A 27,148-nucleotide genomic window follows, 5' to 3' on the forward strand; every position below is an offset into this window, starting at 1 on the left:
GTTTTTATAATGGCTCCGATTATTCTAACGATGTGGTGTTTTATTTTGTACATTCGTGATGGATCAGTCGCTCTTGATGCATCGGACCGAAAAACAGAACCCAATTGTGAATTGTTTGGGTTATTGGGTTGTTTTACCAAAATACGGTTGGTCAACCACTCCTCTGGTCTAGCCACTAGCCAGTATTGTATACTGCATATTTAATGTATGTCGTCCCGTTATATGATCGAGACTTCTTCCGTGTGGATCTACGTCGCAGAGAATGCGTGAAACGTACAATTGAAACGTAGTACAGGAAATATTATTGCTGCGATATTTGCTGCTTGCAAAGTGGAATGTACCACGTTATGTGACGTTGTGTATGGACACATCATATACATTTTAATTTATCACATCGTTGTTGTATGACATCCTGAAAGGGCTCATATATCATTCGTTTATTGTCTGTATTAAATTTATATATTGATACGGTTGGTTTATATCCGATGTTATCAGGACAAAAGTTAAGTGCTCGGATGGTGCACCCCCGTTTGTTGCTGAATGGTTGGTTCTACTTTTGGACCTTACTATTCGCTGCCCTACATGGAAAGAATAGTATTCATAAAATGTAGTTAAAATGTATAACAAGATATTGAATTCCCCTTTTTTATTGCCTCATCTTTTAAAAATAGTAAACTGATAAGTAGCCATGAAAAGGTGTTTTGATTAACTGACAGTTCTCCTCGCGTATAATTAAAAACCCCCCTACTGTAATAAACCAGTCTTGACACTTCCTTGTTCAAAAGTTTTATTTAGAGGAAGCCCTGGAGTAAAGTTGGTCACCGAACCGGTTAGCATACGTCGATGTCAATGTTGTGGACCACCCAGCCTTCCTTTGAGTTTTACTTTTGAGAATAAGCCCAGTGTGAGGCAGTCTCTCAGATGGACCTGGCTGTGAGCCGGCTCGTACTCTCAGACGCATAAAGGAGGAGGATGACAGCCGCTAACGTTAGCGAAGAGATAAGGGAGAAGTTCCCCTTGCATTCTTCGGTCTGGGAGAACGACTACAGGAGTTTGGAGAGAGATTTAGCACAGGTTTGTCAATATCTATTTGTATTGAACATAGTCATAGTCTATTTATTGAAACGACGTACCTCATTAAACCGAAAATTAGCTACTTTGTTCCCCTACAGCCGTCAAACTAACATAGGCCATCCATCACTGCGGGCGCTCCGCATTGGTGGCAGCCGAGACTTGGCATATGTTCAGGGCATAAAGGGCGTTCACGTATCTGTCGTCGGAAAATCCGTGCATATTATGTACACTAAATTTTCCTTGAGGCAAACTGTCGTCATGTTGTGATGTGCTTGTCATTTTTTCAGAATGACGTGGAGACTGTGGATCCGCGGGGCCGGACGCCGCTTCACCTCGCCGTGTCCCTCGGTCACCTGGAGTCCGTGCGGGTTCTCCTCCGCCACGGTGCTCAAGTGACCAAAGAGAATGCTAATAATTGGACAGGTATGCTGGGTTTCGTCGGCCTGAGAAAATGTCAGACCTATTCGAAAAGACGTATTGTGTCTGCCAGAGCGAATAAAACATGAGCTCGCAGAATTGTTCTTGGGTTTACTCATGTATTTACGTGTCAGTGTTCATTGCAATTATATCAGAAAATGGCACGTTTTCACCACCATGTAGTTGATCGAAAAGTAGATGCAGAACTAGATCATTCTATAGTCTAGACCTAACTTACTAACTGCCGTGATCACAAACACATTTTACTTTTATTTCTCACAAGATCTGAGCTAAATCCTCTCCTCCTGTTTGATCTTATGATGTGTTGGGTGTCTACAGCCCTACAGGAGGCAGTCAGCACGGGCGACCCAGAGATGGTTCAATTGGTCCTCCAGCGTAGAGACTACCTCAAGGCCTCCACTGCCCTGGGAGGGGTGCCCGAGCTGCTGGCCAAGATCAGAGAGGTCAGGCTTTTAACCCCGTCCCTAATGCTAACCCCAAGTATACTACCTCTCCCTGTCATTTATCTGGTCACTAAGAAAAAGCAATCATTGCATATTCCTGTTTTGTTCCACAGTCGCCTGATTTCTATATGGAAATGAAGTGGGAGTTCACCAGTTGGAGTAAGCTCTTTTTTCCCTCTCATCTCCATGGATCCATGGTAGGCTTGGTGGATATTCCAGTTATCGGAATATCCGGTGGCCATTAGGGTTTCCCTATAAAAGACGACAAAGTCCTCAGCTGGGGTCCCTGGGGGTTTAAAGCCTCCAGAACAAGCTTTAGTTGAAACTAGCGGGGAGATGGGAACCCTACTATAGCTTGTTCATAATGCTTGTATGACTTCGGTTTTTATGTTTGTCTTTTTTCCTTTTTTTGAGATGAGTAACTATTCCCTGGAAAGCTAGAGGACCCATTCCAAGGCGTTATCTCTTGTTCCGATACATTTGTAAATGTATTTAGCTGAAGAACCTTGCTCTCCCAATTTCTAACGCCTCTGTGTGATTCGTTGCACAGTCCCGCTGGTGTCACGAGTCTGTCCGAGTGACGTGTGTCGCATCTGGAAGAGCGGGGCCAGCCTGCGGGTGGACGCCACCCTCTTGGGCTTCGAGAACATGACCTGGATCAGAGGGCGTCGCAGCTACATATTCAGAGGAGAGGGTACGCGCACGTCTGACTGTCTGTGTGTCTGGCCTCATTTCCTTACAATTCTCTCCCCCCCCACCCCCCCCCCCCCTGTCCAAACCAACCTACTTTCACCATAAGATACGATTAATTAGCTTACTTATGATTTTCAATGTCTTTCTGTGTCATCCGTTATACTTTGATGCGGTCTGATTTCTTCGTCGTCTTTATCTTCCTTTTCTGTCTCCATCTACCTGTGTTGCAGATGCATGTGCAGAATTGATGGAGGTGAATCACGACGATGAAGTGGTGGACACGGAGCGCTTCAACATCTCCCAGGAGATAGAGGAGGTCACGCTGGATTCCATGCAGCCCGCCCAACAGGAGGTGGCCAAGCGTCTGACCACGTCTATCGTGAACACCTACTTGGATACCAAGGACATCGCCTTCGAAAGGTATTTTTCCTTTTGCCCTGTTTAAACAAAAAGTAACACCTAGTCTCTCCTCCAGTATTATTATAGTGTTATACATTATGGGTCTTATCATCAACACAGCTTTTATATTATTAGCTTGCTTGCTTTTACTGCAACTACTACAGTGAGTTATAAATGGGAACGGTTAGTTAGTACGAACGCTCTAGTTATAATCTCTCATCCCCTTGGTCGAGTTTATTCAATTCGACAAGTTCCAGGGCTAGCATCTAGCCCTTAGAACTGTATCGGGCCTGTGAAAATATAGTGCAGTTGTGTTGGCGTAGATCGGGCAGACTCAGAAAAATATTAAGGCTGAGCAAGATTATTTAGAGATTTGATTGTTGGGTAGGTTTTCAAATCTAAATGGAACATTTGAATGCTTTGTTTAATTATTTTTCTAATGAAAAAAAAATCGATATCTATAAAATGTTGTCTTTGTTGGATGAATTACCATTCATTAGATTTGTAGTTGGATATTCAAACACTATCTGAATATTATGGTAGTACTTTCACAGCTGCTGTCCATTGTGTGGATACACAAGCCTTTAACCCTCCGGTCATAGGGCCGTAAATGAAGAAGGATTTTAATAATGTATATATTTGGCATCTATTTCATAGTCCAAAAGGCACCAAAAGCTCTACCTATCAGCAATAACGTCTTGGTTATTTCGGAAACCTGAATAGAACAGGTAGCAATGTTATCTTTTTATGTCGATCCGTCCCACACAATGGCGTCTGTTTGTAGCACCGGGTAAATAGAACTAGTCCTGCCATCAAATATATTCAAAACTTTAATGTTCAAACAACCTATTTGCCTTGTGATAACTGGATATAGGCCTACTCTCAAAGGTTTGGGCTGCATTGAATCTCTGCCATAACTAATTTGAACTCAGACTGATGAGTGGATCTAGATATCTAGATCTGTTGTTTTGTTATTTTGCATTATTTGTTTTACCATTGAAACCATTTTAGAAATGAAACTAAACAATTAGTTGATTTTAAAAACGTGATTTTACAGCAATAGTCTCCGCCTGCTAAGTTCCAGGCAGTAAAAGATAAGCATTATGAATGGACTTTTTTCTTTAAAAAATTAAGCATCGTATTTTACACAAATACTGTTGTGTTCTTAAGGGGCTTTTTATAAAAAAAATCCAATAAAGACTGAAGCAATGGTAATTAAATACTCTAAGGCTAGCACATGTCCAGCGATTGCACTTAGCCATTGCCTCCAATGGTGGAATATGTGGAATTGTTCTTGTGTCATTGTACCAACAATTGCATTCATTCACGCTCGTTCATTCTGGCATTTTCTAACAGAAATAAGGCTGGGATTTGGGGATGGAGAACTGACAAAACGGAAATGGTCAACGGATTTGAATCAAAGGTTGGTATACGGCAGATCTTCACATTATTCACAATCTGTCAATATTATTGCTTGCAACCGGTAGGTCGGCTGGCATGACCCACCAGCCTGCTGTGTTGGTAGGTTTTCAGTGTCAACAACGTGAATGTGATCATCCGCACGCGCACAGAACACCTCACCGACGAGGAGAAGACCAGGATAAAAAGTGAGTGCCGCCCTGTTTTGATACATGGGGGGGGGGGGGGGGGGGGAAATACCTTTGTGTAATTTTTGTCAGACCAGGCGGAACATGAATCGGTTCTTCCCTACTAGGTGAGAGGAACGTGCTGGAGTCACTCCTAGGGACGGTGGAGCAGCACATTAGTGCCCAGGGGGTAAGCTAGACCAAGCACCTTCTGACCTTCACTGCACATAGGGTTCACCGCTGATGTGAACTGGTCTGGGCTCTCTGACCCTGCAGGATCTGACTCTGGAGTATGCCACGGCCACCAACCCTACCGCTATTACTCCAGAGGAATACTTTGATCCAGACTTTGACCTGGAAGACCGAGACATCGGCCGGCCTATTGAGCTGAGCATCCGGACGCAGAAGTGAGCAAACATGACATGTTCTTGTGTTCTTCTGGCTGTTTTTGATATTGGTTTCTCATATTAACTGCCCTTTATATGATGTATACCTATCATTATTTTTGCTTGTATTGGCTTACTCTTCTGTGTTAGCTGACCTAGTGCTAGCCTACTCTTTATATTGGCTATGCCTCAATTGTTATGAGGCATCCTAGATGCGTGGTAATTCTAGTGTACTAGAACCGTCCAATTTATGTAGTAAGTACAGTTGATAAACTGATCGGCTACTTCTTCAGGCGGATAACCCCCCCATGTTCCCATGTGCACCACTCTCCTTTCTTAAATGGCAAACTGTGTAGTTTTATGAATGTGACCTTTAACTTCACAGCTTGTATGTATTCACATAATGGACGATACGATGACGTCTACTTTATTAATCCTAGACGGGAAATGTTCACTTGAGGCTGTGTCTTTCATGCAATCATTTCCCAAACTAAACTCTTAATAAGGAATATTCCTCTGTATAAAGATGATAGGAAGCCTAGGTATCTAGCACGCATTGTGTTTGCCTACCTGGTGTAATTGCAGGCTATTGTCTTAATCTTTATCGTTCTTTGTTTGTATACCTTACACTTTATAATTTGTTGCCTTGTATTATCCTGTTTGTTTGTGCATTCCCCTGTCACCTTACCCTTCACAGTGTCTTTATAAAACATAGTCGTTGTTGACCTTCCTTTCCATGGTTCTCCTATCCTAGCCATCACACGTCCTTCCTATGAGTGACACTCACAGAGCTATGTGTCGCGCCATGTCCCCCTTCTGCAGGTTCAAGGGCACCTTGTGGATGAGCGAGGAGCACCCGCTCTCCCTGGTGGAGCAGGTGACCCCGATCATAGACCTGATGGCGCGCACCAGCTCCCACTTTGCCCGCCTGCGGGACTTCGTCACCCTCAACTTCCCCCCGGGCTTTCCTGTGAAGATAGGTATTTGCAGGATAAGTCGTGGTGTTGGAGCAGTGGGGAGGGGGAGGGTTCTGGTGTGATGCATGTTCCAAAGCTGGGATTTAAGCCTCTGCATGCACACTGTCATGTTGCTATCAAGGTTTTCTATTGATCCTCTCTATATGTGGTAGTATTATCTTTATTCTGATGAGGGTCGCGGGACTCAAGGAGATGAGGGGGACAACCTTGATACTTGACTTGCGTTACTTTATTAGCGCAAACTTGCATAGCTTTTTAAACCTGAATGCGCTGTGCATGCCTTTGTAGGTTGAACAGCAGATGGCAGCCTCAAGTGCTATCAGCAACCGCAAGGTTTTCAGAAGAAACACACTGGTGTGATGTGCACAGGTTGCAACACTATTGCACTTGCTAGTCGGCACTTCTAATACTAGTTGGTTAAAGGCTTTTTCTTCTTTCTATTTTTACTCTGGGAAAAGCATATCCCCCGAGAATCACGGAGTACAATCACAACAGATAGAAATATGCGTATATATATATATATATATATATATATATATATATATATATATATATATATATATATATATATATATATATATATATATATATATATATATATATATATATATATATATATATATATATATATATATATATAACCTATGGTAAATATAACCTATGGTTATATTTGCCTGTCTTAACTTGAGTGTTAGTGAATAGCGTCTTGTTTGCGCACGGCTAAATAAAAAAAAGTGCCATGACAGACACCGATTATTATTGGACGATTATTTTGATTTATCCAAGCTCATTTTAATTGGGGTTTAACATGTATAAAACATGGCAGATATTAATACTTAAAAAAAGGATGTAGAGGAACAAGGTACAAAAATCCTTACACGATTTGCGATTGCCCGCAAACGCCTTCACCTTAAACAGCTGTCTGTTGTTTTTCTTCTGCCCCTCAGAGATTCCCCTGTTCCACGTGCTGAACGCCAGGATTACCTTTGGCAGCGTCAACAAGTGTGGCACAGAGGAGCAAGTGAGCACTCCCGACGTCGTCTCACCCACGCCCTCCTCCGAGGGCGAGGGGGCTGCAGGTAGGACTGCTGCTGGCTCCACACTACTGCTGGATGGCTGAGGGTACTGCAGACGTTTTATGATTTGAATGCAAGTTATTGGTGAGGGAGCTGGATTAACAAGGTTGAAAATATGTTACGTTTAATTTCATATCTTTGAACCCTTTTTTTTAAAGTTTATTTTAATAATAGAACATCTCAGGACTCTGATAAAAGTGTTACGTTTTCTTAAAGGGGGAAATGTACAGGACAGGAATATTAAAAATATCAATTAAAAAAATGAACTGGAACGTATGCCTATACACAATAAGGGCGGCAGAGTAAAGTGAAGTGGTCACACTAACGTCACTCACCTCTCCGCTAGCCCCGCCCCTCTTCCAGGTGTGCCCGTCCGTGTTCGAGGTGCCTGGCCACTACCGGCACCGCGGAGGCAGCAGGCACACCCCCGCGTCCAACCAGGACGAGGCGCTCCTCCAGTACGCCATCCACCAGAGCCTCCTGGAGACCAGAGGGACGCCTGGCCAGGTAGGAACGAGTGGATGGTGAACAGCAGTGAAGGGTGACCAGTGGATGAATGGTGAACAGCAGTGAAGGGTGACCAGTGGATGAATGATGAGTTTAAAAGTGGATGACTGGTGAAGAAATCGTATTATAATCCGCATTGGATGAATGGTGAGTGAATGAATGATCAGACAGTTGGACTTGTTTCTCTACAGCTGTAAAGGCTGGTGTATAGCCCATATGTGTATTGAGTGAGGCTTCAAACGTTTAAGTGCTGCTGTGGCCGTGGTCTTTCTGACTGTACAGGATGTGGCCTGGGATGATTCTAATGGAGACTCCGCTGACACCATGCTCAGCAGCCAAAGTGACAGGTATGACCAGCGGGCGGCACCAGGAGTTGGGCTACATTCTCATCGACATCAGTGTTCACAATCGCAAATTTGTTACATGCATCAATTCGTTTTTTTGTATTTTTGCATGTCTTCTTAATCTTGCATACACTAACACATCCTGAATGCATCGTGTTCAATCGTTCCTTCCTACCCTTGCTGTTCCAGGAGTCTCCCAGAGGGGGCGCTGACGGACTACGGGGACACGTCCAGCCCGGCCAGCTCGGGCTCCAGCCCCGAGGCGGAGCTGCGGCTGGCCATGGAGCTGTCTGCCAGGGCCCTGGAGGAGGAGGAGACCAGGAAGAAGCAGGAGGAGGAGGAGCTGCATAGGACACTGGAGCTGTCGCTCATCGAGAAGTGAATCCTAACTCGAATGCCCGCCCACCCTCTCTTCCCCGCCATAACCATGGATACTTTCCGGAGCAAGCAACCGCCACACCTCAGCCTATAGCTTCCCAAGCCGCTACTAAGATCATCTATGCAAACTAAATTCTCTGTTTTAAACCAAACAGGTGCTTAATGCACAGGCAGCAACAACCCCCCCCCCCCCCCCCCCCCCCCCATATCTCCGAGAGCTATTTTTGGTAAGAACACGCTCCTTTATATATATATATATATATTTATATCTTCCATCTGATAGATACTTCCTTAGACACAGGCGTGATTCGGGTAGCCCTATGAGATGATTTTGTATGGGTTTTTATTTGTTTTGCTTCATGAAGCAAACTCGTCGTTGGCCGAGTCTTGGGTCACAGCCAGGTCTTAATATGAAGGGTTTACCATCCAGGGGTGAATGTATCCATACACCATCAGTTGCACAAAGGCCAAGGTGTTACCAAGTCCTGGTTATCTCAGGGTTTCATTCTCCCAACATCCACGTCCGTTTGGTACCTGGTAAAGGGAATGGGGGGGGTGCAGACGCAGCACGGGTCACAGTTGGGATGTGGTTCTGTGTGTTTGGGGGTTTCTTCAGAGCAGGGGCTATACTGATGAATGATCATTAGGAGCTTTTGGGATTGGGGACAGCATGTTGCATGGCCATAACCCTGTACACTCTGACTGAGGTTAGCAGCGGGGGTAATTGTTGAATATTGGTATTGTAGTAGGAGAGAGGCTGCCTGTCTTTTCATTCCCCCCCTTCTAATTGGTTTAAGCAGTGGTTCCCCACCTTTTCGTGCCGTGTCATTTCCAGCTCTGAAAATGTTTGCAACCCAAACTTTAGCTTTTGTGTATCAGCCTCCACATCAATTGGTTACTGCGATGTTAATGCATCACATCGCTCTATTACACAGTACACACAGTGTACTGTAGTTGTTTCCTCATTGCTATGAATCATTAGTGCGTTCATATATGCAGGGGTCTGTGGAAAAAAAGAAAATCATCAAACATCTTTAGCTTATGCATAAATCTCCTGCTACACCATATGCATATCAGGGGACCAAAGTTGGGTCGCGACCCCAAGGTTGGGAACCACTGGCTTAAGGTCTTGACAATAGGAGATGGAAACGAATAAGTCTTTGCTCTGGTTAGGCTAAATTCAATGAGCAGCTTAATAGACTACATGACCTTTAACTAGTCTACCGATAATGGTGCCACTAATAAAGTTGAGGGATGTGGCACTGACAGTTGTGTTCTCAAGGCCACTGAAATTAAAACTTTTTTCAAACTACCGTAGTGTTACAAGATGACTCCCCGGTAGCCATGTGTCAGAAAGTTAACACGACCCTAACGGTTAACCGAGTGATGCTGGAAACGTTAACCACTTAACAAAGGACCCTACAAGAGTACGCATTGTGTTTGTCTTTGGGGGAAGGCGGTGTGTAAAAAGGTCACCCTAATAACTATTTTTGCCAAACGTGTCTAATTTGGTGTTTTTTTTTTTAATGCTCAAAGTAACTGCTGCAACTTTTTCTTTTTCAGTTTTTTTTACGTTTAAAAAAATTCATTGTCCTGTTTTATTGTTATTTTTATTAAATGAAAGCACTTTATTCACACGTGGATTCATGTCTATTCGCCTATAGGTTATTTACTTGACAAAAAAAGATTATATCAAATATATTTGACATAAGATCGTACAAATGTAATGCCTGTGGACTGGACTGAACATCTTCTGTGGTGTTCAAACCAACTCAAAATAACATTCACATGAACATCCATCTGCAGGGAACGGATTTAATCTTTGCGACTAAATATAGGAACTTCCCAGGCATTTAAATGAGATCATATTTTGGCCCAGTATGCCTCAAATGTAATTAGAATACGACCTGTTTCATGTAACTCAATTCAAAATAGAAAGATGGACCGGGCTTTGTCGATCTATTGTACAAAACTACATTTAGAATAGAATCGCCTAGTTTATTTGATAAGAAATTCTTCAGAAATCCGCAATTGCGTACCCATTCAGGTTTGTCTCAACATTAAATATTTCCGTCTCTTAAGGGATCTTTTGTTTTGATTCAAGGTGTTGGATTGGTGGATGCACCACGTTAATTCAGACTTAATGTGTAAACCTTCTAATTGAGATATAGGTACTTGCTAATAATCCATTATTTTGTATTTATTTTCATGTAAACCAGATGAAAACCATCTATGCTGGCTTAAATAAAGCTTACTGAATGGAACTAACCAATCAAACAAATACATTTAGATAATATCACGAAATATTAGGCCTGCAACTAAAAGTTGATGAACAGCTAACCACTGTAAAAGTTTTGGTTTCAAATTGTTTGAGTTGATGCACAAAAGAGTCCTGGTTATGGTGCTTGACTTCCAGCCAAAGGCTTTACTTTAATCTCCAGTATTGACAGCATACACAACCCTACTTCTCATTAGAGATGTAACTGAATTCACTGTAGATTCCATTTAAAAAGTAAACGGGCGGTTTTCTCATGCTGTTAAATAAAGAAATGATATGGATGAAAGGCAACAAGTCAACAACCAGCTTTACAAACAAATTTCTTTCACAAACGGTTTATTAAGAATAATATACTTTATAGTGTCTTAGATCCGGTGAAAGTGAGAATTGGTGTAATGGATGTAAAGAATGAAAAGCTTGCCAGGCTATTGGCTCGTGCCTGTATGCGGAGGCACTCTGGGCTCGTGCGCCTGTGGGTAGAGGATCTCTGGGCTCGTACAGGCGCTCTTTGCTCGTACACCTGTAGGTAGAGGCGCTCTGGGCTCGTGCGCCTGTAGGTAGAGGTTCTCTGGACTCGTGCGGGTGTAGGCAGAGGCCCTCTGTGCTCGTGCGCCTGTAGTAGGTAAAGGTTCGTGCGCCTGTAGGTAGAGGCGCTCTGCTCGTGCGCCTGTAGGTAGAGGCGCACCAGGCGCTGGGGTCGTGCGACTGTAGGTAGAGGCGCTCTGGGCTCGTGCGGCTGTAGGGAGAGGCGCGCGCTGCTCACCGGCGAGGTAAGGGCTTGTAAACACAGACAGCCATTGTTACCATAATGACCAACAGGATCCCGAATACACTCCCCAGGATAACTGCAACACAGTGAAAAACACAACGCGAAAGAAGGGACAACAAATGAAGTAGAGGCGTAATTGTCATGTTAGGAAAACGTCTGTTGAGTCCACCAAAGGTCAATATGAGCCTACTGAAGAGGGTGGCCCTCAGAACACCCAACGTTAGGATGAAAGGGCTTATTACGCTTGGTTACAATTAGACTCACACATTTTCAACCTTACCCAGATTTTGATTTTGGAGAACGTCATACGGTCTTTCGCTAAATTTGGAGTCATCAAGTTGTCCGCTTATCAGCACACAGAAGCACGACATTAAAGCCAGTCGGCCGAGATGCTGCATCATGGTAGAGGAGGCAAGAGGCGAAACGATACAGAAAGAACTGGACGCGCATGGCTTCCGTGGTCTCCTCTGGGTCCTAGAGCCGTCAGGGTACTATTTAGACTGCTAATATATTCTATATGGGTTGGTGCTGGGATGGAGCGCATTTTGTCATGCAGGCTCCAACTAGTGGAAAGCATCAGATGTAGATTTTTAGCATAATGTGCCAAATGCATAGCATAGTGTGTGCGTGTGTTTGTTGCTTTATTAGAAAAGCTATATGGCTCTCCATAGCATATTTCCATATGCAGAAATGTCAAAGAGCACTTAAGCATAGATATAAAGGTCAATGTCCTTGGGGTTATCTCTTTACTCCATTGCTCTGTGTGACTGATGTATTTGGCCTTTATCTTTTGGATAGATAAGGTTCAGATTCTGTCAAATGCATACCATTAGAAACACCTGTTAGTGTGACGGAATGGTTGGAAAAGCTTGGAACAATTCCTCTCTTCTTTTGTCGTTGTTCTGAAGTTGAAATTGGTTATTGTGGCATGAATTCATAGTTATATACTATGAAGGTCTCAATTCAATTCTACTTTCAAGTTATTTTTATGTTTTAAATATTACAGATTAGGAGAGAAAATGTATGTATATTTTTTTATATGTATAATATATGTTAACAATCCAATTACATTCAATTATGATGATTATTATTGTTATTAATATCATATTGTAGAATATATTTGCAGTTTTCTAAACAAAAAAAACGTACAGAAGGCTTTGAATCATAACATTTCTATTTTGTCCTATCAAATGAAATCCCAACATATCTGTGCAGCTGATAATTTCCTCGCATCATAGCTGTTGTGTGAAAGAACACAAATCATTGCATCTGTGTGTGTTTGAAAACACCTCAGCTGTAACATGTGTGTCATGTGGGCCTTTGATCAGGGCTATCCTCAACCAGGAGAACAAGCTAGACTCTAGTGTGTTCTAACTAGTGTGTTCTTATTGATATTCTACATCGTTAAGAGGACCTTCCAACTAAACCTGTGTGAATAACTGCAGGCCAAACGGTTACAACATTAGTGTATGTGTGTGTGTGTGTGTGGTGTGTGTGTGTGTAACACAAAGAGGAGGGCAACCTGTTTAATAAAACATTTTATTAAAAGCATTTGAAGGTGAAAGCCGTTCTCTCTGCCTGTATGGAGATGAATTCTGGGTCTTGCAAATCAGCCTGTTAATTAAAATAGCCCATTGAGGTGAAAACATCAAGCTTCCAACGACACAAGCCTAACACGACAGGAGATGAAAACACGTATTCGATACATCCCCTGTCATCGCATGATGGTGCAAAAGACTGTTATGCCATTGTTTGTGCCTCAGTTTTAGCTAAACCTTAAAAATACCTTTAAGTAAAGTCAACAAGATCAGACAACATTAGCTGTACACTGTCAATTATCTTTTTTTTTGTGTGCGGCTTTTGACTTAAACGTATTCATGTGATGTTTTAAGCTTGCATGTTGATGAGATTTAATTCAGAATGGAGCACGTGCACACACACACACACACACACACACACACACACACACACAAACACCCATTTCATATGTTTTATATTCATTACACAATAAATAAGATCGCCAAACAGGAAGAATGTTATTGTCCAACTCCCGCACCTAAACACATGTTTTACAATATTGAATTTAACATTTATCTACAAACAAGTTTGAACAGTCTTTTTAGATCAGAATATTTAGATAAAATATTTTTTCTTTGGAGAGGCACAATATCAATACAACATTTACATCGTATGTACAAATAACAGATTTAAGGCAGAGAAGGCAATATAAGTTAGCTGGAGGTGTCAGACAAAGATCTGTCATCTGTTTCAAAGTGGTTGGAGGTGCGGATGGAACTGCAGCTCTAGGGCTTTGTAACGGGCATGGAGCTGCAGAACGGGTTACTACTGTAACCAGTGTTCTTAGAGTGGAGAGACCCTGTTCACTTGGAGCATCGGCCTCCACGGTGGGGATACTTGAACATTTTAACTGACGTTCTCTGTCTGAACACGGCTGCTTACTTCATTACAAACATTTGGCAGGAAAAGAATACTGTATTTTGAATCCACAGAGTGTGTTAACCTACATACATTTACAGAGTTATCATTGAGTATTTAATATAAATCTGTCATACAGTTTCTACTTAAGCCATATCTGCAAAACCCTTCAGTCACAAACAAATCTATAGTGTATGGCGCACAGGAAACACCAGTTTGTCTTGGCACCAAAACAAAATGCTGTTTTAATTGAACAGCTGACCAGAAGGGAAACTTGTGATTACTATATTGACAAAATATTAGTGACAGATTCGTGACACATTTAAGACACACAAACCAACATGCAAAACACAAACCCCACCATCAGTATAGAGATGTCATGAGGTCTCGTCCCTCCCCAAGTTGTTTCAATTCTTTACTTGTTGAACAGGACAGGAACTGACTTATATGAATATTTATGTTTGTTGTAGTTTTTCCTAAATCAATAGAATGAACTAACTGTCGCTGTACAGAGTATGCATTCAGATCTGACCAATCAGACCGACTTATTCATTGTTTGTGTTCTACATAGCACAGTCAAAGCACAACAGCATAATGCAGTAGGATTATTCTTTTTAAGCTCAGGTGTAACCTCTTCAGGATGCAGTCCCCATGCAATTAAAACCCCATAACTTTCTGAGCCAAACACTTCCTTTTAATAGTCGGCTCTATGAACACTGCATAGCTGGATCCTGATAATGAAGGGGCTTCAGAACATCCACAGCTACCTGCTAAGCGGTATAGATATAGCTACCTGCTAGAGCTATGGATACAGCTACATAGTAGATCTATGGATACAGCTACCTGCTAGAGCTATAGATACAGCCAAACAGTATGGAAGCAGCCACCTGCTATACAGTATGGATACAGCTACCTGCTATATGGTATTGAAACCGCTGCCTGCTATACGGTATGGATACAGCTACCTGCTAGAGCTATGGATACAGCTACATGCTAAACAGTATGGATAAAGCTATCTTCTAGAGCTATGGATGCAGCTACCTGCTAGACCTATGGATACAGCTACATGCTAAACGGTATTGAAAAAGCTATCTGCTAGAGCTAGGGATACAGCTATCTGCTAGAGCTATGGATACAGCTGCCTGCTAAACTGTTTGGATACAGCAACCTGCTAAACGGTTTGGATACAGCTACCTGCTAAACGGTTTGGATACAGCTACCTGCTAAACGGTTTGGATACAGCTACCTGCTAAACGGTGTCACTGCATCAATCAACATTACAAACCGCTATTTACAAGCCCCCGCCAGCTGTAGACAAGAATGTAGACAACAGTCGAGCATTGCATACATCCTGAGTGTCTCTGTAGACCAAAATACAATTAAGGATTGGGACTTTTGATGGGTGTTCAGCTAAATAATACACATGTCCGAGGCTGTGTTGAGTTGAAAAAGACAAAAAAGGGCCATGTTCTCTGACTACGGTATGTTTGCCATGTTGAGGGCATCTCTGTTGATTTCAGCGAGTGTTCTCTCTGGTCTCAGACATACTGCCAGGCGCTGTGGATTAGAAAAGCATATAGTATGGATAGTAAAGACAACAAAGCCAACAATGAACACATTACAGACAATAAACCTTTCAAACAAGAAGACCATAAAAAACATACAATGGGGGCTTAGGGGGAAGAAAGCATAAATGTGTTATTAAAGGGATGCTCAGACATATTGGGAAATAAAGTCATTTTCCACTTGGTCAAACGAGAAACCATTTTATTTTCCTTAAATCAGTCATGCGCCTCAAATCAACCGACTTAGCATTGTCCCAAGTAAGCCAAAATCCATTGGGCAATTGAGATGGATCAATTTTGTCAGTGAAGTGATGGCATAATAAACCCATTAAGTCTTGAGTTTGTGCGTCTTCCGTCCTTGTGCGCTCGCTCGCTGTGTGACGTCACCAGCATTCAACCGAGCATAGTTTGGAGAAAATTGTAAAAAATACCAAACCAGAATATGTAGCTCTAAGATAAGAGGAGATGTTTTTTTGGTATAAAGAGTCACGACTCACAAGAGACAATTGAGATCTCGAAAATATACCAGTACAGAAAATCGAATCTGTTAAAAGACCTATTAGAGTTTGGGAGCCTGAATCTACGCCCCAAAAGACCAACTGGAGGTCCTCAAACTGGGGGGGGGCTGGGTTTCTCGCTGGAAGGATTGGGCTTAACTTAAAGTGTGCTTTTGATCCTGCCAGCCTGGTTCCACATGTTGCTCAGGGAGTATTTTTGGACAGCAGACCATACTTTTCAATGGCTATGCAGCACGTGACTCAGAACGAGCAAAATGTGATGATTACAGGAGTGTTGGTGTTTGCTGTGTTGAACCGTTGCTAAATGGACTGTAATATTAATGTGCCTTCCTCACGGTGAACACTCAAAGCGCTTTACAATTACTGCCAGTCACATTAACCCACTCTCCCCCACACACTAACACACAATTAGTGGGTGTCTTGCTTAAGGGCAACTAGGACAGTTTCTCCTTGCAGAAAACCTACCTAAGAATTTAACCTCCATTGAACTCTTTACATTACTACTACTCTACAACTACTGTTTTTCTGTAGACCTGATAAGTCTTTTATTGTACTCTTGTCCTGTACTTTCTGCTGTCACATAATTTCCCACCTGGGAAAAATAGAGTGTGTTATCTTCTAGTTTCTAAAGGTTCTTGCACACTGCCTCGGCCATCACCAACCTCGAGCCAGTGTGCCTGGTAGTTGGTTGTTGGCTGTTGTCGGATGAAGTCTATTGATTGCAAATCATTGTTGATTCGCCAACTTCAACCAGGGTTCTATAGTGGGGTTTTCATGTTTGTTGCCTTAGCTAGTCGAGCATGGACCTACACACCTGTTTGAGTGAGCCGGGGGTCCACACCAGCTTGTAGACCATGTAGATGGGAATCCACATGAAGGAGGAGAGCCCCACCATGTAGCCCACCATGATGCTCCAGTCTGGGTACTTGTACTCAAACAGAGTGAGTGGTTGGGGCCTTACCAGGGAGCTCACTATTATATACTATAGACAGAGACAGAGACAGAGACAGAGACAGAGACAGAGACAGAGACAGGGCACATTGATTACTCAGTGCACAACCGGTGTGGAGCCTCATCCAGCGACACCCAGAGCCCAATCAGTCTGACTTGGGCCAAGTGAGGCTGCCTAAACCAGCCATCACCACACACAATCAAGGAGATCTCCTACAGAATGGATCACCTGCTTCATGCCATGTTGTTTTTAAACTCTACAATAAAGCGGCTTTCAATATCACCAGCCTGTTTCCTGAGTCTGGAGGAGCCCAGTAAAAGCCACAGAGGTGGCTCGTAGCATGATCATTGCTGCATTGGCGCCTTAAGTGGGGCCACTCCAGACCAGGATGGGACACAGAAGGACTGTCAGAGGACACAATGGGTAACACCCAGCACCACCCCTATCCCCAACAGCACAGTGGAGCTCAGCGGAGGACAGAAGCTACCATCGCCCTCTGAGAAGCTACCACCACAGCCCAATTGTAACACCACGTTCTCACTGCACGTGTCCGTCAATGGATCTCAATGACTTTGCATGGGGCGCTCTCGAAAAGCATCGTGGGTCAATCCGTTCTGTCGGCTCCGTTGCCTGCGTCAAAAGGTTGAGACATTTTAAATTTTTCAGGCAGCGACGGATCCGTCGGCCAATCAGATTGCGTTACCCATACGTCAGACACGCCCTCCGTAATCCGTCGACGGACATGTATAATGTGAACGCGGTGTAACGCTTCTACCCTCCCGCCCAGACAGCCCTGCAACAGGGGGGAGTGGGCTTCGGCTGGGGATTTTTCCAAGCCTCAATTTGGCGTTGGGTGTGCGTGGTTAATGGCTGGTTTAAGCAGCCTCACCTGGCCTGAGACAGATTGCAGTCTGGGTCTGGGTGAGGTTTTCACATTGAGTAAACAGTGTGCACAGGTTAAACCAGTAATCACACACACACACACCACATCTCCTGCATGAAATCATGGATCACCTGCTTCATGTAACGTTAACTTCAAACTCTTAAACCGGCTTTCAATATCACCACCCTGCCATCTAGGTGGCGTGTAGCATGAACCTTGTAACACACACATTACACTTAACGACTTGAACTCTAAAAATAAATGAATGCATAATAATAACACAAAGAAAACACCTTGAGTGCTCGGCTGCCCCTCTAAAGGCGTTACCGTTGCATAGCAAGAGCTCACTTATGCTATGCCAATGTGGATCCATCGCTAGGTTCAGTGGATCTTGTTTCTGTGTTCTTACCGCAAGAAAGGCTGGACTGATGACCACCCAGCACACCTTCCAGAACATTCCAGGAGCACTGCCCAACATGGACTTGATGTCGTTGCTGAAGCGGTTGATACCTGAAAGAGTTAAAAAATTGATCAAATAAAATAAAATAAAACATTTGCAACTATCTAATTGCTGGAGTACTTACTTTACTGTGTTGTTTTCAATGAGTGATTTCTTCTTTTTTCATTATGAAGATACATTTATTTGAAATATGGAATACAGCAGTTATGAGATGATTTCTATCCTACCGTAGAACCAGGAGACAGCAATGGCTTCCAGGAAGCCAACAGCAATGATTGAGGAGCCCACTCCGAATTCCTCCAGGAGCTTCACCACGTAGGCTCCACCCTTCAACACACAGAGACCATGTTCCAATGGGTCACTTGATCCCCATTCCCTTACCCCTATAAAGCCAACACTATATAGTGCACTATTTAGGGAAGAAGAAAGTAATTCCATCAAGGTGACTCGTATAAACACGCCTACACGTTTGAGAAGTCACTCAGGAACAGTTAATTTGCATAAAGAACCAGTGTGCATTCGACCATCTCTGTTGGATGATTCCGATGTTAATAAAAACCGCTTTGCATGATGGGATAAAGTTCAGAATTGACATGCAGTTGTACCATTCTTTAACAGTACATTTTGGTTATAAAGGAGTCCCAAGTAGTGAACTATATAGGGCCTAAATAGTGCACTTTATATATCAAGCAGACCCACTCCAATCCGTCCAGTGATTCAGAGAGAAATATTAGCATCATGCAACACAAGCAGAAGAACACTCTTACATAAAAGTCACTGTTAATTGTTACGATTTTAACGCAAGCTATCAGAAAACAAGCTCCCTTACATGTGTGAGTGTGCTTAGCGAGCCCAGAAAGCATACAATGACTAGTAACAGAACGAAGAGTTCCCGTCGGTGAGCGAACGTGTCGGGGTATTCGTCCAGAACAGCTGTGATGATGGCTTCCAGCCCGCCAAACTGAAACCAAAGAAACAACAAAACACCACACAATCATGGTATGAATAGATTCTACAAATACAGAATATTGCCTGAACTGACCTAAATAGTAGTAGTGACTAGTTGCGATTTAAAAAGGTACGATTTAAAAGCTATGATTTGAGGATACTGTGAGAATATCTCCCTCTGTTCGCCAATCTCCGTTTTGACTGGCCTTGGCTCATTTCTGACAAATCAGAACACATTCAAATACAACAATGGCGGAGGGACAGTGAAGAAATGAGTAGAGAGTGAAGGGACTTTATTTGGGTGGTTTATTTTCAAAAATGTTGCTCTCTTCAGCTGGAATATTTCAGCCCTAATTACAATAAAGAGAATTGAATTGACATGGCTCTTAAAATCATCTGAATAACATCCAACAACATTAGAGACACAGTGAGTAAGATTGGGCCCCAACCACTGAGTCCACTCTCCCTGGCACGTACACCTGAGTGACGAGAACCACTGTCGCTCAACTGGATGGGTGGTGCGAGTGGGCGGGGTTTTGGGAGTGTCGATATTACCATTCTTAAACAAATTCGTGAACAAAGAAAGAGATACGGGCTGGAAAGCCTTTTCATTTTGTTAAAATATCAGTTAAAGGATGTTATTAATTGATAACATTAATGATCAGTCAGCATTGACAATGGATATTTCCAGGTTATTTAGGGGCTACTTGAAATGTTACACATTGCGACTGTAACACACCAACTAATATCAACTGATCAATAATATCAACAAAGCAACAACAGAATGGTTTACTACTGTAAATAATGGGAAGAGACTCTGTTCTTAACCATTAGACATTAAGTTAAGTGCCTTTAGATTCGTTATTCCTACCGTGCTGTCGAGGCCTAAAGTGATCATCATCACAAAAAAGATGATGGCGAAAAAGGTGGAGCCCCTCATATTGGCGATGGCCTCTGGGTAGGTGATGAACAGTAGACTGGGGCCTGAGCAGGGGTGGAAAAGCTGCTGTTGGTGAAGAGGAATTTACACAGCAGGGACAGCGCTATCTCTGGTGGAACGTGGGACTATGATTTGATTTGATAGATTAGTTGACTCGTTCATATTATATATATATATATCCACCCTAGGCGGATGGGAACATTTGGAGGGTACATAAATGATGACTTCACTGTCTGATTATGAAAACTCGCCATATCTCACGGGAACACGTAGACGGAAATAAGGTCTGCAACGTTATTTGCTTGCTCGATTCATCGGCACCTCTGTAATGAACAGCACTGTAATTTATACTGAAACGAATGTTTCAAGCACCATCTCCAGCCTGCGGTTTGCAGATTAGACAAAAGGACTTGCTGCCCTGGTAATTAATTAAGCAGCAGTTTAAGCCATTTCAAATTACAAGGAAGAAAAAAAAGTTTTTTTGACTGATTGGCAACATTTGAACCTAAACATCTGCATCGTTCGTTAGGAAGAACGGACCCTTTCGTTCCTTTCCTGGGAGGTTGCTACGTTAATCAACCATTTCAGTTCCCCATCCTACGTGAGTCGGACCCCATCGTATCAAAGTCTTTGCCCTCCTGACTCCACGAGGTTCAGCAAAAATACGTGTCTTGAGCCCCCCCCACACTACACGGCAATCAGCGCCGACTCCAGCCACGACCCCCCCCTCTCCCCATCCTCCCCCTGGGTCGACCACCCTCCGTATCGGGAGGGTGGTCCCCTGGTGGGAAGAAGCCTTTAGTGAGGTACCATATGCACACAGCAATGTGGAACTTTGTCCGAGAAAATACAGATACATAACTTTTTGGTTTTTGTTTGTAATAACGTTATTAGTCCATAATTTGACAGACCATATGGCAGACTCCGTATTGGGAGGGTGGTCCCCTGGTGGGTAGAAGCCGTTAATGAGGTGCCATATGCACATACAGCAATGTGGAATTTATCCGAGAAAATACAGATAGATAACAGATACAGATACATATTTTTTTAATAACGTTATTTGTCTATAATTTGACAGACCATATGCATACTACATATGGCCTGCTTGATTATAGACAAAAAAAGCTTTTTTTCGTTATGAAAACAATGTCCCATCCCTATGAGCCCCCCCCCCCCATGGTTGGGACTTGCTGGTTTCTCCATAGTGATATGGGTTGAGGTTTGTATTGAGCGCTTTCTGCTCACCCTTGTCCCTGGCCACATCCGCCACCTCCATGTTCCTCATCTCAGCCATGTGGCCCAGCACCGTGAATATGACAAAGCCTGACACCAGGCTGGTCAGGCAGTTCACCAGGCTGGTTACTATGGCGTCACTGGGGCAGGCAGCAAACGGTCATTATGTCATACTAGTGGTGTCAACATCCAGTCAATGCACACCAACATGTTGAGAGACACTATTACTTAAAGGTGTAATAGTAGTGGTGAACACAGCGGTAGCCAAGGAGGCATACCTACATAGCAACCATTCACTTGATGAGCTACACCTGTTGCATCGATTAGGATTAGGACTCCTTGCTGATTGCTGCTAATGTCTGACAACTTTGACAATACACATTACTCAAAAATATACATGATAACTTGTCAATATTACTAAATGTAAGTTAGCAGAAGCCTTACCGATAGCAGTTGTTAGTGAAAGGGTTGTAGCTGGAGAGGGCCAGAAGCACTCCAAACCCCGGACCCAGGGAGAAGAATATCTGAGCTGCAGCATCGACCCACACCTACACACACACAAATGTTACAACACACGTTATCACACACCTTACCCACATACACAAAACACAGAGACTTTAACAGCAGAATACAATATAATACATTTGTTTCAAAGTGCAGAATATGAGATATAATTTACTTCAATAGAATAACACTGAAGATAGAAGAGATGCAAAAATACAGTAAACATTTAGATAGACATTTTATGATGCTGTTGCCGATATATTTCGGTTACACAAATTAACAGTCTCCACTCCAGCCACCTCATCGAAGGAGACACTGCATTCTGTTCTTGTGTGATTTAGGCTCTCTTTAGTATAATACTCGCCCTAAACCGTTGGTTCGGTGAGAAGATGGATGGACAGCCAAGGAGCACGTCTGGAGACTGCTCCTCACCCACCTACACTATAGACTATTCCACCTGTGTTTGTACCTTGCTGTATGACATCTTGTAATAAACCATCGATTCGATCCTCTGATCCAACCTGTCGAGCTGCCTTGATTTCCCCTTCAAGAATTACTACCAAGACGAAAATACACAACGCAGTCTATACAACCTGCCTAGAAATAAGGCATTCTACAATTATTGAGCGTTACATAGTTTGTACTACATATGTAGAATATTGTATTGCTTATCAATAACAATTAATAATAAATAATACAAATTATAATACTATAAATATATTTATATTTTCCAACTCCTCCAAACACGGTATTGCATTTGAAAACATAGCATATATGTGGAGCTGAGGCGCCCTAGAACAGAGAACACAGGGCCGGAGCGGGTAGCCAGCTGTACACAGATCTAAAGAGGGGAGGAGGAGAGACCAGTGGATACGTGCTGATGGGGGTGGGGTGGGGGGCCTTTGTTAGTGGAGAAAAAAAATCTAAAGTAATTATGCATCTTATTATCCTTTTCTGTGGCTTATTTATGCATCTCATCTCGTCTGATCTCATCCATATTCCCTGAGTCCACAGCGCTGGACAACACCGCAGGGCTGGAAACACCTCTCTGTGGGCACCGATCTCCCTGCTCCTCCTCGCTCGGGTTTACACTTGCAGCGGGGATCTATGTTGATGTGCACTTTGATGGTTTCAAGTCTAAGCATTGATTGAAAGTAATGATTAATACAGGGCATCAAAATGTTAAACTGCCTTAATGGTTCTGCTGTCATGTGCCCAAAAACACAGCGATTCAAACTCTGGTTTGGCTCCAAAACGATCGGATAATACCTCTCACCAAATCTCTGCATCAGTTTCTTCTTTCTTCATGTAGTTTCTTATTGTGCGTATAAAGTACTGCACGTCAACATGCCTCAGGGAATCTCGAGAGCACTGTGAACCGTCTGATAAATGACAAAAACAAATAACGTGCGCCCCCCTTTTATCCTCCCTGGATTACATTCATAGCCAGTAAGTTGCGGGGTCGCCCACAATCGCCTAACCCCGCTGTATTGGTCTTTGTGTCAGCCGGAAGCAGCTGCCCACACAGTGGGCGGTGGTGGGGGGGGGACTCACGCTGGTCTCCAGCAGCTTGCTCCACTGGGGCTTCAGGTAGAACACCACGCCCCTCCAGGCCCCCGGCAGCGTGGCCCCCCGTACCAGCAGGATCAGGAGCACCACGTAGGGCAGCGTGGCCGTCACCCACACCACCTGGGGACACAGGAAGGGTGAGCGGTGAAGAGGGAGACATGGAAGATTGGTCAGGAGGAGCGAGGGCTCTCATATTGAAGCCTGTGTGTCCGAGATGTCCTTCGAATTCATCGAGCTGGTGTCCAGCAGCTTACTCCCCAGGGGGCTTCCGGTAGAACCACACAGGGTGTCTAACCCAGTTGAACAACCCCCTCACAGCCGTCGACCCCTGGTGAGGGTTCCCAACCCAACACTTGAGACATATATGATGATATATCATAATTCTAAATATAGTATTAACACAAACCGCTAGTGTTTGGGTTAGGGCTAATCAACAAGTGCCTGACCTTCCCCGACGTTTTCACGCCCTTCCAGAGGCTGAAGTACACAATAGTGAAGATGAGGAAGAGACAGAGCATGAGCTGCCAGCGAACACCGCCCACATCACGCAGTCCGTCGGCCCGGTGGATCTCTAGAACGTTCCTCCTGTCAGGGGAAACCAGACACGTTAGCAGACCGCTAACCACCCAGAAGAACCAAACCCCTATTGAGGCGTTTTCTTTGCAGCTCTGCAGAGGGCTTAGCCAGCAGGTCTACGATTGAAGATACAACACTGTCACGTATGCACAACTGCTGAATCCGGGTCTAACGCATCTCATTAGTCGTCAAAGCAACCTAATCATGAGGTTGAAGTCTTTCCCTCAATAAATCCATCCAAGGACCAACGAAACTTCAAACTGACAATTAACTCATCAGTTTATTCACTCATCTGTGAATGAACTGGGCTATGGTGAAGCTTTTTTCCTGATCACATTACAGATCGTTGATTTGGCGTCATCAATCATGCATTAAAACAATCAGAATCATAAGGGGTTGCAACATCATTTCCTGGTCAGGGAAATCTGTACACACACACACACACACACACACACACACACACACACACACACACACACACACACACACACACACACACACACACACACACACACACACACACACACACACACACACACACACACACACACACACACACACACACACACACACACACACAGACACACACACACACACACATCCACTTACGTGTAAAACTCCTCTGCAGGGGATTTGGAGGAGTTGGTCCATGTGACGTTGTCTCGGCCAAAGTAGTTGGTGCAGTCGGGGGTGTTCCAGGCGTTGTCGCAGTTGGTCCAGGGCAGGGTGGTGGAGAAGGAGGAGTAGAAGTAGAAGAGTGCCCAGGCGATGATGGTGTTGTAGTAGAAGGACACGTACAACGCAATGATGCAGATAGAGTAGCCGATACCTGACATGAGACACGTTTCATTCGTTCGTCAAGGGTTGCTAGTGCTTCTCTTTTCTTTATTTCACGTAGGCCTAGCATAATATAGGCTATACATCGGTTCGCATTTTTGGCGGGGGTTGTTTCCCTCCATTAAATAGGATCAACACTCTCATTAGCAATTTAGACTTTACATTAAACATTAAATTGATATTTATTATACATTTTTTATGCTAGAGGCCTATATATTATTATAGCAAATTATGAAATTTGAAGTTAGAATGTAGGCTATAGGCCTAAAAGATTACATGATTCAAAACTCAAATTTCTAACCCTTTTTTTCTAAGATTTTTGAAATTCAAAATGACATAAAGAGACATCGATGCAAGCCCTTACCTTTAAAAATTGGACAGATGTGTTTCCATATGGATATGGCGCCAGTTCTGTGGAACTGTCCTAGCGCGAGCTCCATGTAAAAGAGCGGGACACCCCCGAAGATTGCCATCAGGATGTACGGAATAAGAAAAGCACCTGTAGGAGGGAGAGACGCTGCACCTCAACATGATGACATTTATTATGCATTCATTGTATCCGACTGCAATTATTTCGATAAGTATAATGTATAGCTCCATGTAGACCTACAAGTGTCTCTGCAATTTAACAAAATCTGGCCAACTTTTATTCCGTCATCTGTTTATTTCCGTCGTTTCATTTTCACATGGGCTAAGAGAGACCCGGTAAGCCTTTTTATACTTTTCATATTCAAAATGTTTGTTTTCTTGTTCTACATTCTATCCTGCAGAATGATTGATTCACTTGATTGATAGGCTACACTTTTAATTTGTAGCATATTTATTGTAATAAGTTTTTTGTTTTTTATGAACGTTTTAGTGCGCTCCAGCCGTACAAGTAAGGCTCAGTGCGCATTTCTATAGCAATACATCTGTAGGTTTTAATAAAATATTTAAATTGCTTAATCTAAGGTAATAAATAAATTGGATAGGCCTATATATAGGCCAATCATATCGGTCTCGGCCTCGATAGCCCTACGAATCAAATCGACTCTTTCAAATCAAATAGGCCTACCTACACTTACAAATTGTCACGAAACTTTTACAAAGGTCAACTGAACGTCTGTTGGGCATCTGTTAAATATCTTACCGCCCCCATTTTGATAACAAATGTATGGAAATCTCCAGACGTTCCCCAGGTCCACAGCGAAGCCAATGACAGATAAGAGAAAATCCATCTTTTTGCTCCATTTGTCTCGAGAGTCCGTCTGGGTCATGACCGGCACCGGAGCGGAGTTGGTGTTGGTGTACCCGAGTTTGGGTGACCCGTGGGCCGCCGCCGTTGATTCCTGTCCGGGCATGGTTGGGCGCACTGTGAACCAGTGTCTGTGTGAAGTTAGAAATACTGCCGGCTTCAAAGGGAAAGAGATTGTTTGTAAACCGGTGAGCGCTCAGAGTGGGAGGAGCTGGAGAGAGAGGTATGGATGCTACGACCACTTCACTTACCTTGAAGCTGAGAGGAACTCTATTAAAGGCGTCTCACCCTGGAAGGATCACGTTGCGGCAGGACGCATTATTCACTCGGGTTCAAAAAGCCTTTAGGTAGCAGTTGTCCAAATCAAATGCGTTTTGCCCTGGGACAATATAAATTCCATTATGGCTCTACATATAGACCTACTTTTTGAAATAATTCTCCTCATCTTTCAGTCAGACTGTTGATTGCCACTTATGTCCTAACCTCAGCCATTGGTCTATCTGATACAGGATTTACGATGAGAGGGTCCTTCCCCATGGTCAGAGCAGAATCCAAATGCTGCGTCCACCAACTAAAGCTTTTTTTGACACAATACTTTCATCAACATTTTAACGAAAGCCTCAAAGCCCTCAATTGTATGGTGTCATAGCAGAATGTGGCCACTGGACCAACCATAGTTATCTAACTCAACCTATCTATATTTTGAAGTGTTGTTCAAATCGTTGAGAGTATGTCAGCAAAAAACAAAGACAATCAGGAATACCCTTTATTTTTAATTTTTTTAAACGCGTTGCATTGTGTATTGTTCAATAGCTCCCTACACGATTCGTTATCGTTTTCATTGTCAAAGTGGGACTATCCCTAGTTGGGGTTAAGGGTCTGATAAACCAGTCAGGATCTCATGTTGAGCCTAAATGCTGGCAACATGAGATCCTGAGACGTCTTGACTTCCTGATGTCATGTTAATGTAGTTGGGTTAAAAAAATGGCACTCGTTAGGATAACCAAATTAAATTGCTTTGTAATCAAATCCATCGCTTTTGGGACACTGGGCTGCTATAAAAGAACAACTGGAAGGGGAGGATGAATCACACCGTCCAACATGTGGGAGATTGAAATGAAATGAGGTAAGCTGAGAAAATGGAT

At 43.3% G+C, this 27,148-nt stretch overlaps 2 protein-coding genes and 1 long non-coding RNA gene across 3 annotated transcripts; 1 reads left to right on the forward strand and 2 right to left on the reverse strand.

The window, feature by feature from the left end:
- The first annotated feature begins 269 nt into the window (after positions 1-269).
- ankrd13a (ankyrin repeat domain 13A) lies at positions 270-10,382 on the forward strand. The gene is made up of 15 exons (XM_030359598.1): positions 270-1,074; positions 1,362-1,497; positions 1,831-1,955; positions 2,069-2,114; positions 2,506-2,649; positions 2,879-3,068; positions 4,404-4,470; positions 4,573-4,654; positions 4,762-4,823; positions 4,910-5,040; positions 5,842-5,999; positions 6,944-7,075; positions 7,419-7,579; positions 7,862-7,926; positions 8,113-10,382. Exons 1-15 carry the CDS (start codon positions 973-975, stop codon positions 8,303-8,305), a joined length of 1,794 nt encoding a protein of 597 aa, XP_030215458.1. The 5' UTR covers positions 270-972; the 3' UTR covers positions 8,306-10,382.
- Positions 10,383-10,898: 516 nt separating this feature from the next.
- LOC115546020 (uncharacterized) lies at positions 10,899-11,902 on the reverse strand. Its single transcript, XR_003977176.1, has 2 exons — positions 11,629-11,902; positions 10,899-11,424 (listed from the first exon to the last, which is right to left on the reverse strand). It is a non-coding gene; the product is annotated as an uncharacterized LOC115546020 (long non-coding RNA).
- A 647-nt stretch (positions 11,903-12,549) lies between these two features.
- On the reverse strand, positions 12,550-26,166 carry slc6a4b (solute carrier family 6 member 4b). Its single transcript, XM_030359600.1, has 13 exons — positions 25,899-26,166; positions 25,134-25,268; positions 24,542-24,761; positions 23,803-23,941; positions 23,342-23,476; positions 21,728-21,831; positions 21,296-21,423; positions 19,982-20,094; positions 18,992-19,123; positions 18,390-18,489; positions 18,112-18,212; positions 16,682-16,849; positions 12,550-15,341 (listed from the first exon to the last, which is right to left on the reverse strand). Exons 1-13 carry the CDS (start codon positions 26,107-26,109, stop codon positions 15,261-15,263), a joined length of 1,767 nt encoding a protein of 588 aa, XP_030215460.1. The 5' UTR covers positions 26,110-26,166; the 3' UTR covers positions 12,550-15,260.
- Positions 26,167-27,148: the final 982 nt, after the last annotated feature.

This window comes from Gadus morhua, chromosome 6, assembly GCF_902167405.1.
Source record: "Gadus morhua chromosome 6, gadMor3.0, whole genome shotgun sequence".
In the NCBI taxonomy this organism is placed as follows: domain Eukaryota; kingdom Metazoa; phylum Chordata; class Actinopteri; order Gadiformes; family Gadidae; genus Gadus; species Gadus morhua.

What these genes read in the sequence shown, in the direction of transcription:
- ankrd13a (XM_030359598.1), top strand. Translation starts at nt 973, where the DNA reads ATGACAGCCGCTAACGTTAGCGAAGAGATAAGGGAGAAGTTCCCCTTG. An exon ending in GTGGGAGTTCACCAGTTGGA is followed by an intron (nt 2,115 to 2,505) that starts GTAAGCTCTTTT and finishes TTCGTTGCACAG; the next exon opens with TCCCGCTGGTGTCACGAGTC. An exon ending in TCAACGGATTTGAATCAAAG is followed by an intron (nt 4,471 to 4,572) that starts GTTGGTATACGG and finishes CTGTGTTGGTAG; the next exon opens with GTTTTCAGTGTCAACAACGT.
- slc6a4b (XM_030359600.1), bottom strand. Translation starts at nt 26,109, where the DNA reads ATGCCCGGACAGGAATCAACGGCGGCGGCCCACGGGTCACCCAAACTC. An exon ending in CCTGCAGAGGAGTTTTACAC is followed by an intron (nt 23,942 to 24,541) that starts GTAAGTGGATGT and finishes TTCCCCTGACAG; the next exon opens with GAGGAACGTTCTAGAGATCC. An exon ending in CGCTAAGCACACTCACACAT is followed by an intron (nt 18,490 to 18,991) that starts GTAAGGGAGCTT and finishes TGTGTGTTGAAG; the next exon opens with GGTGGAGCCTACGTGGTGAA.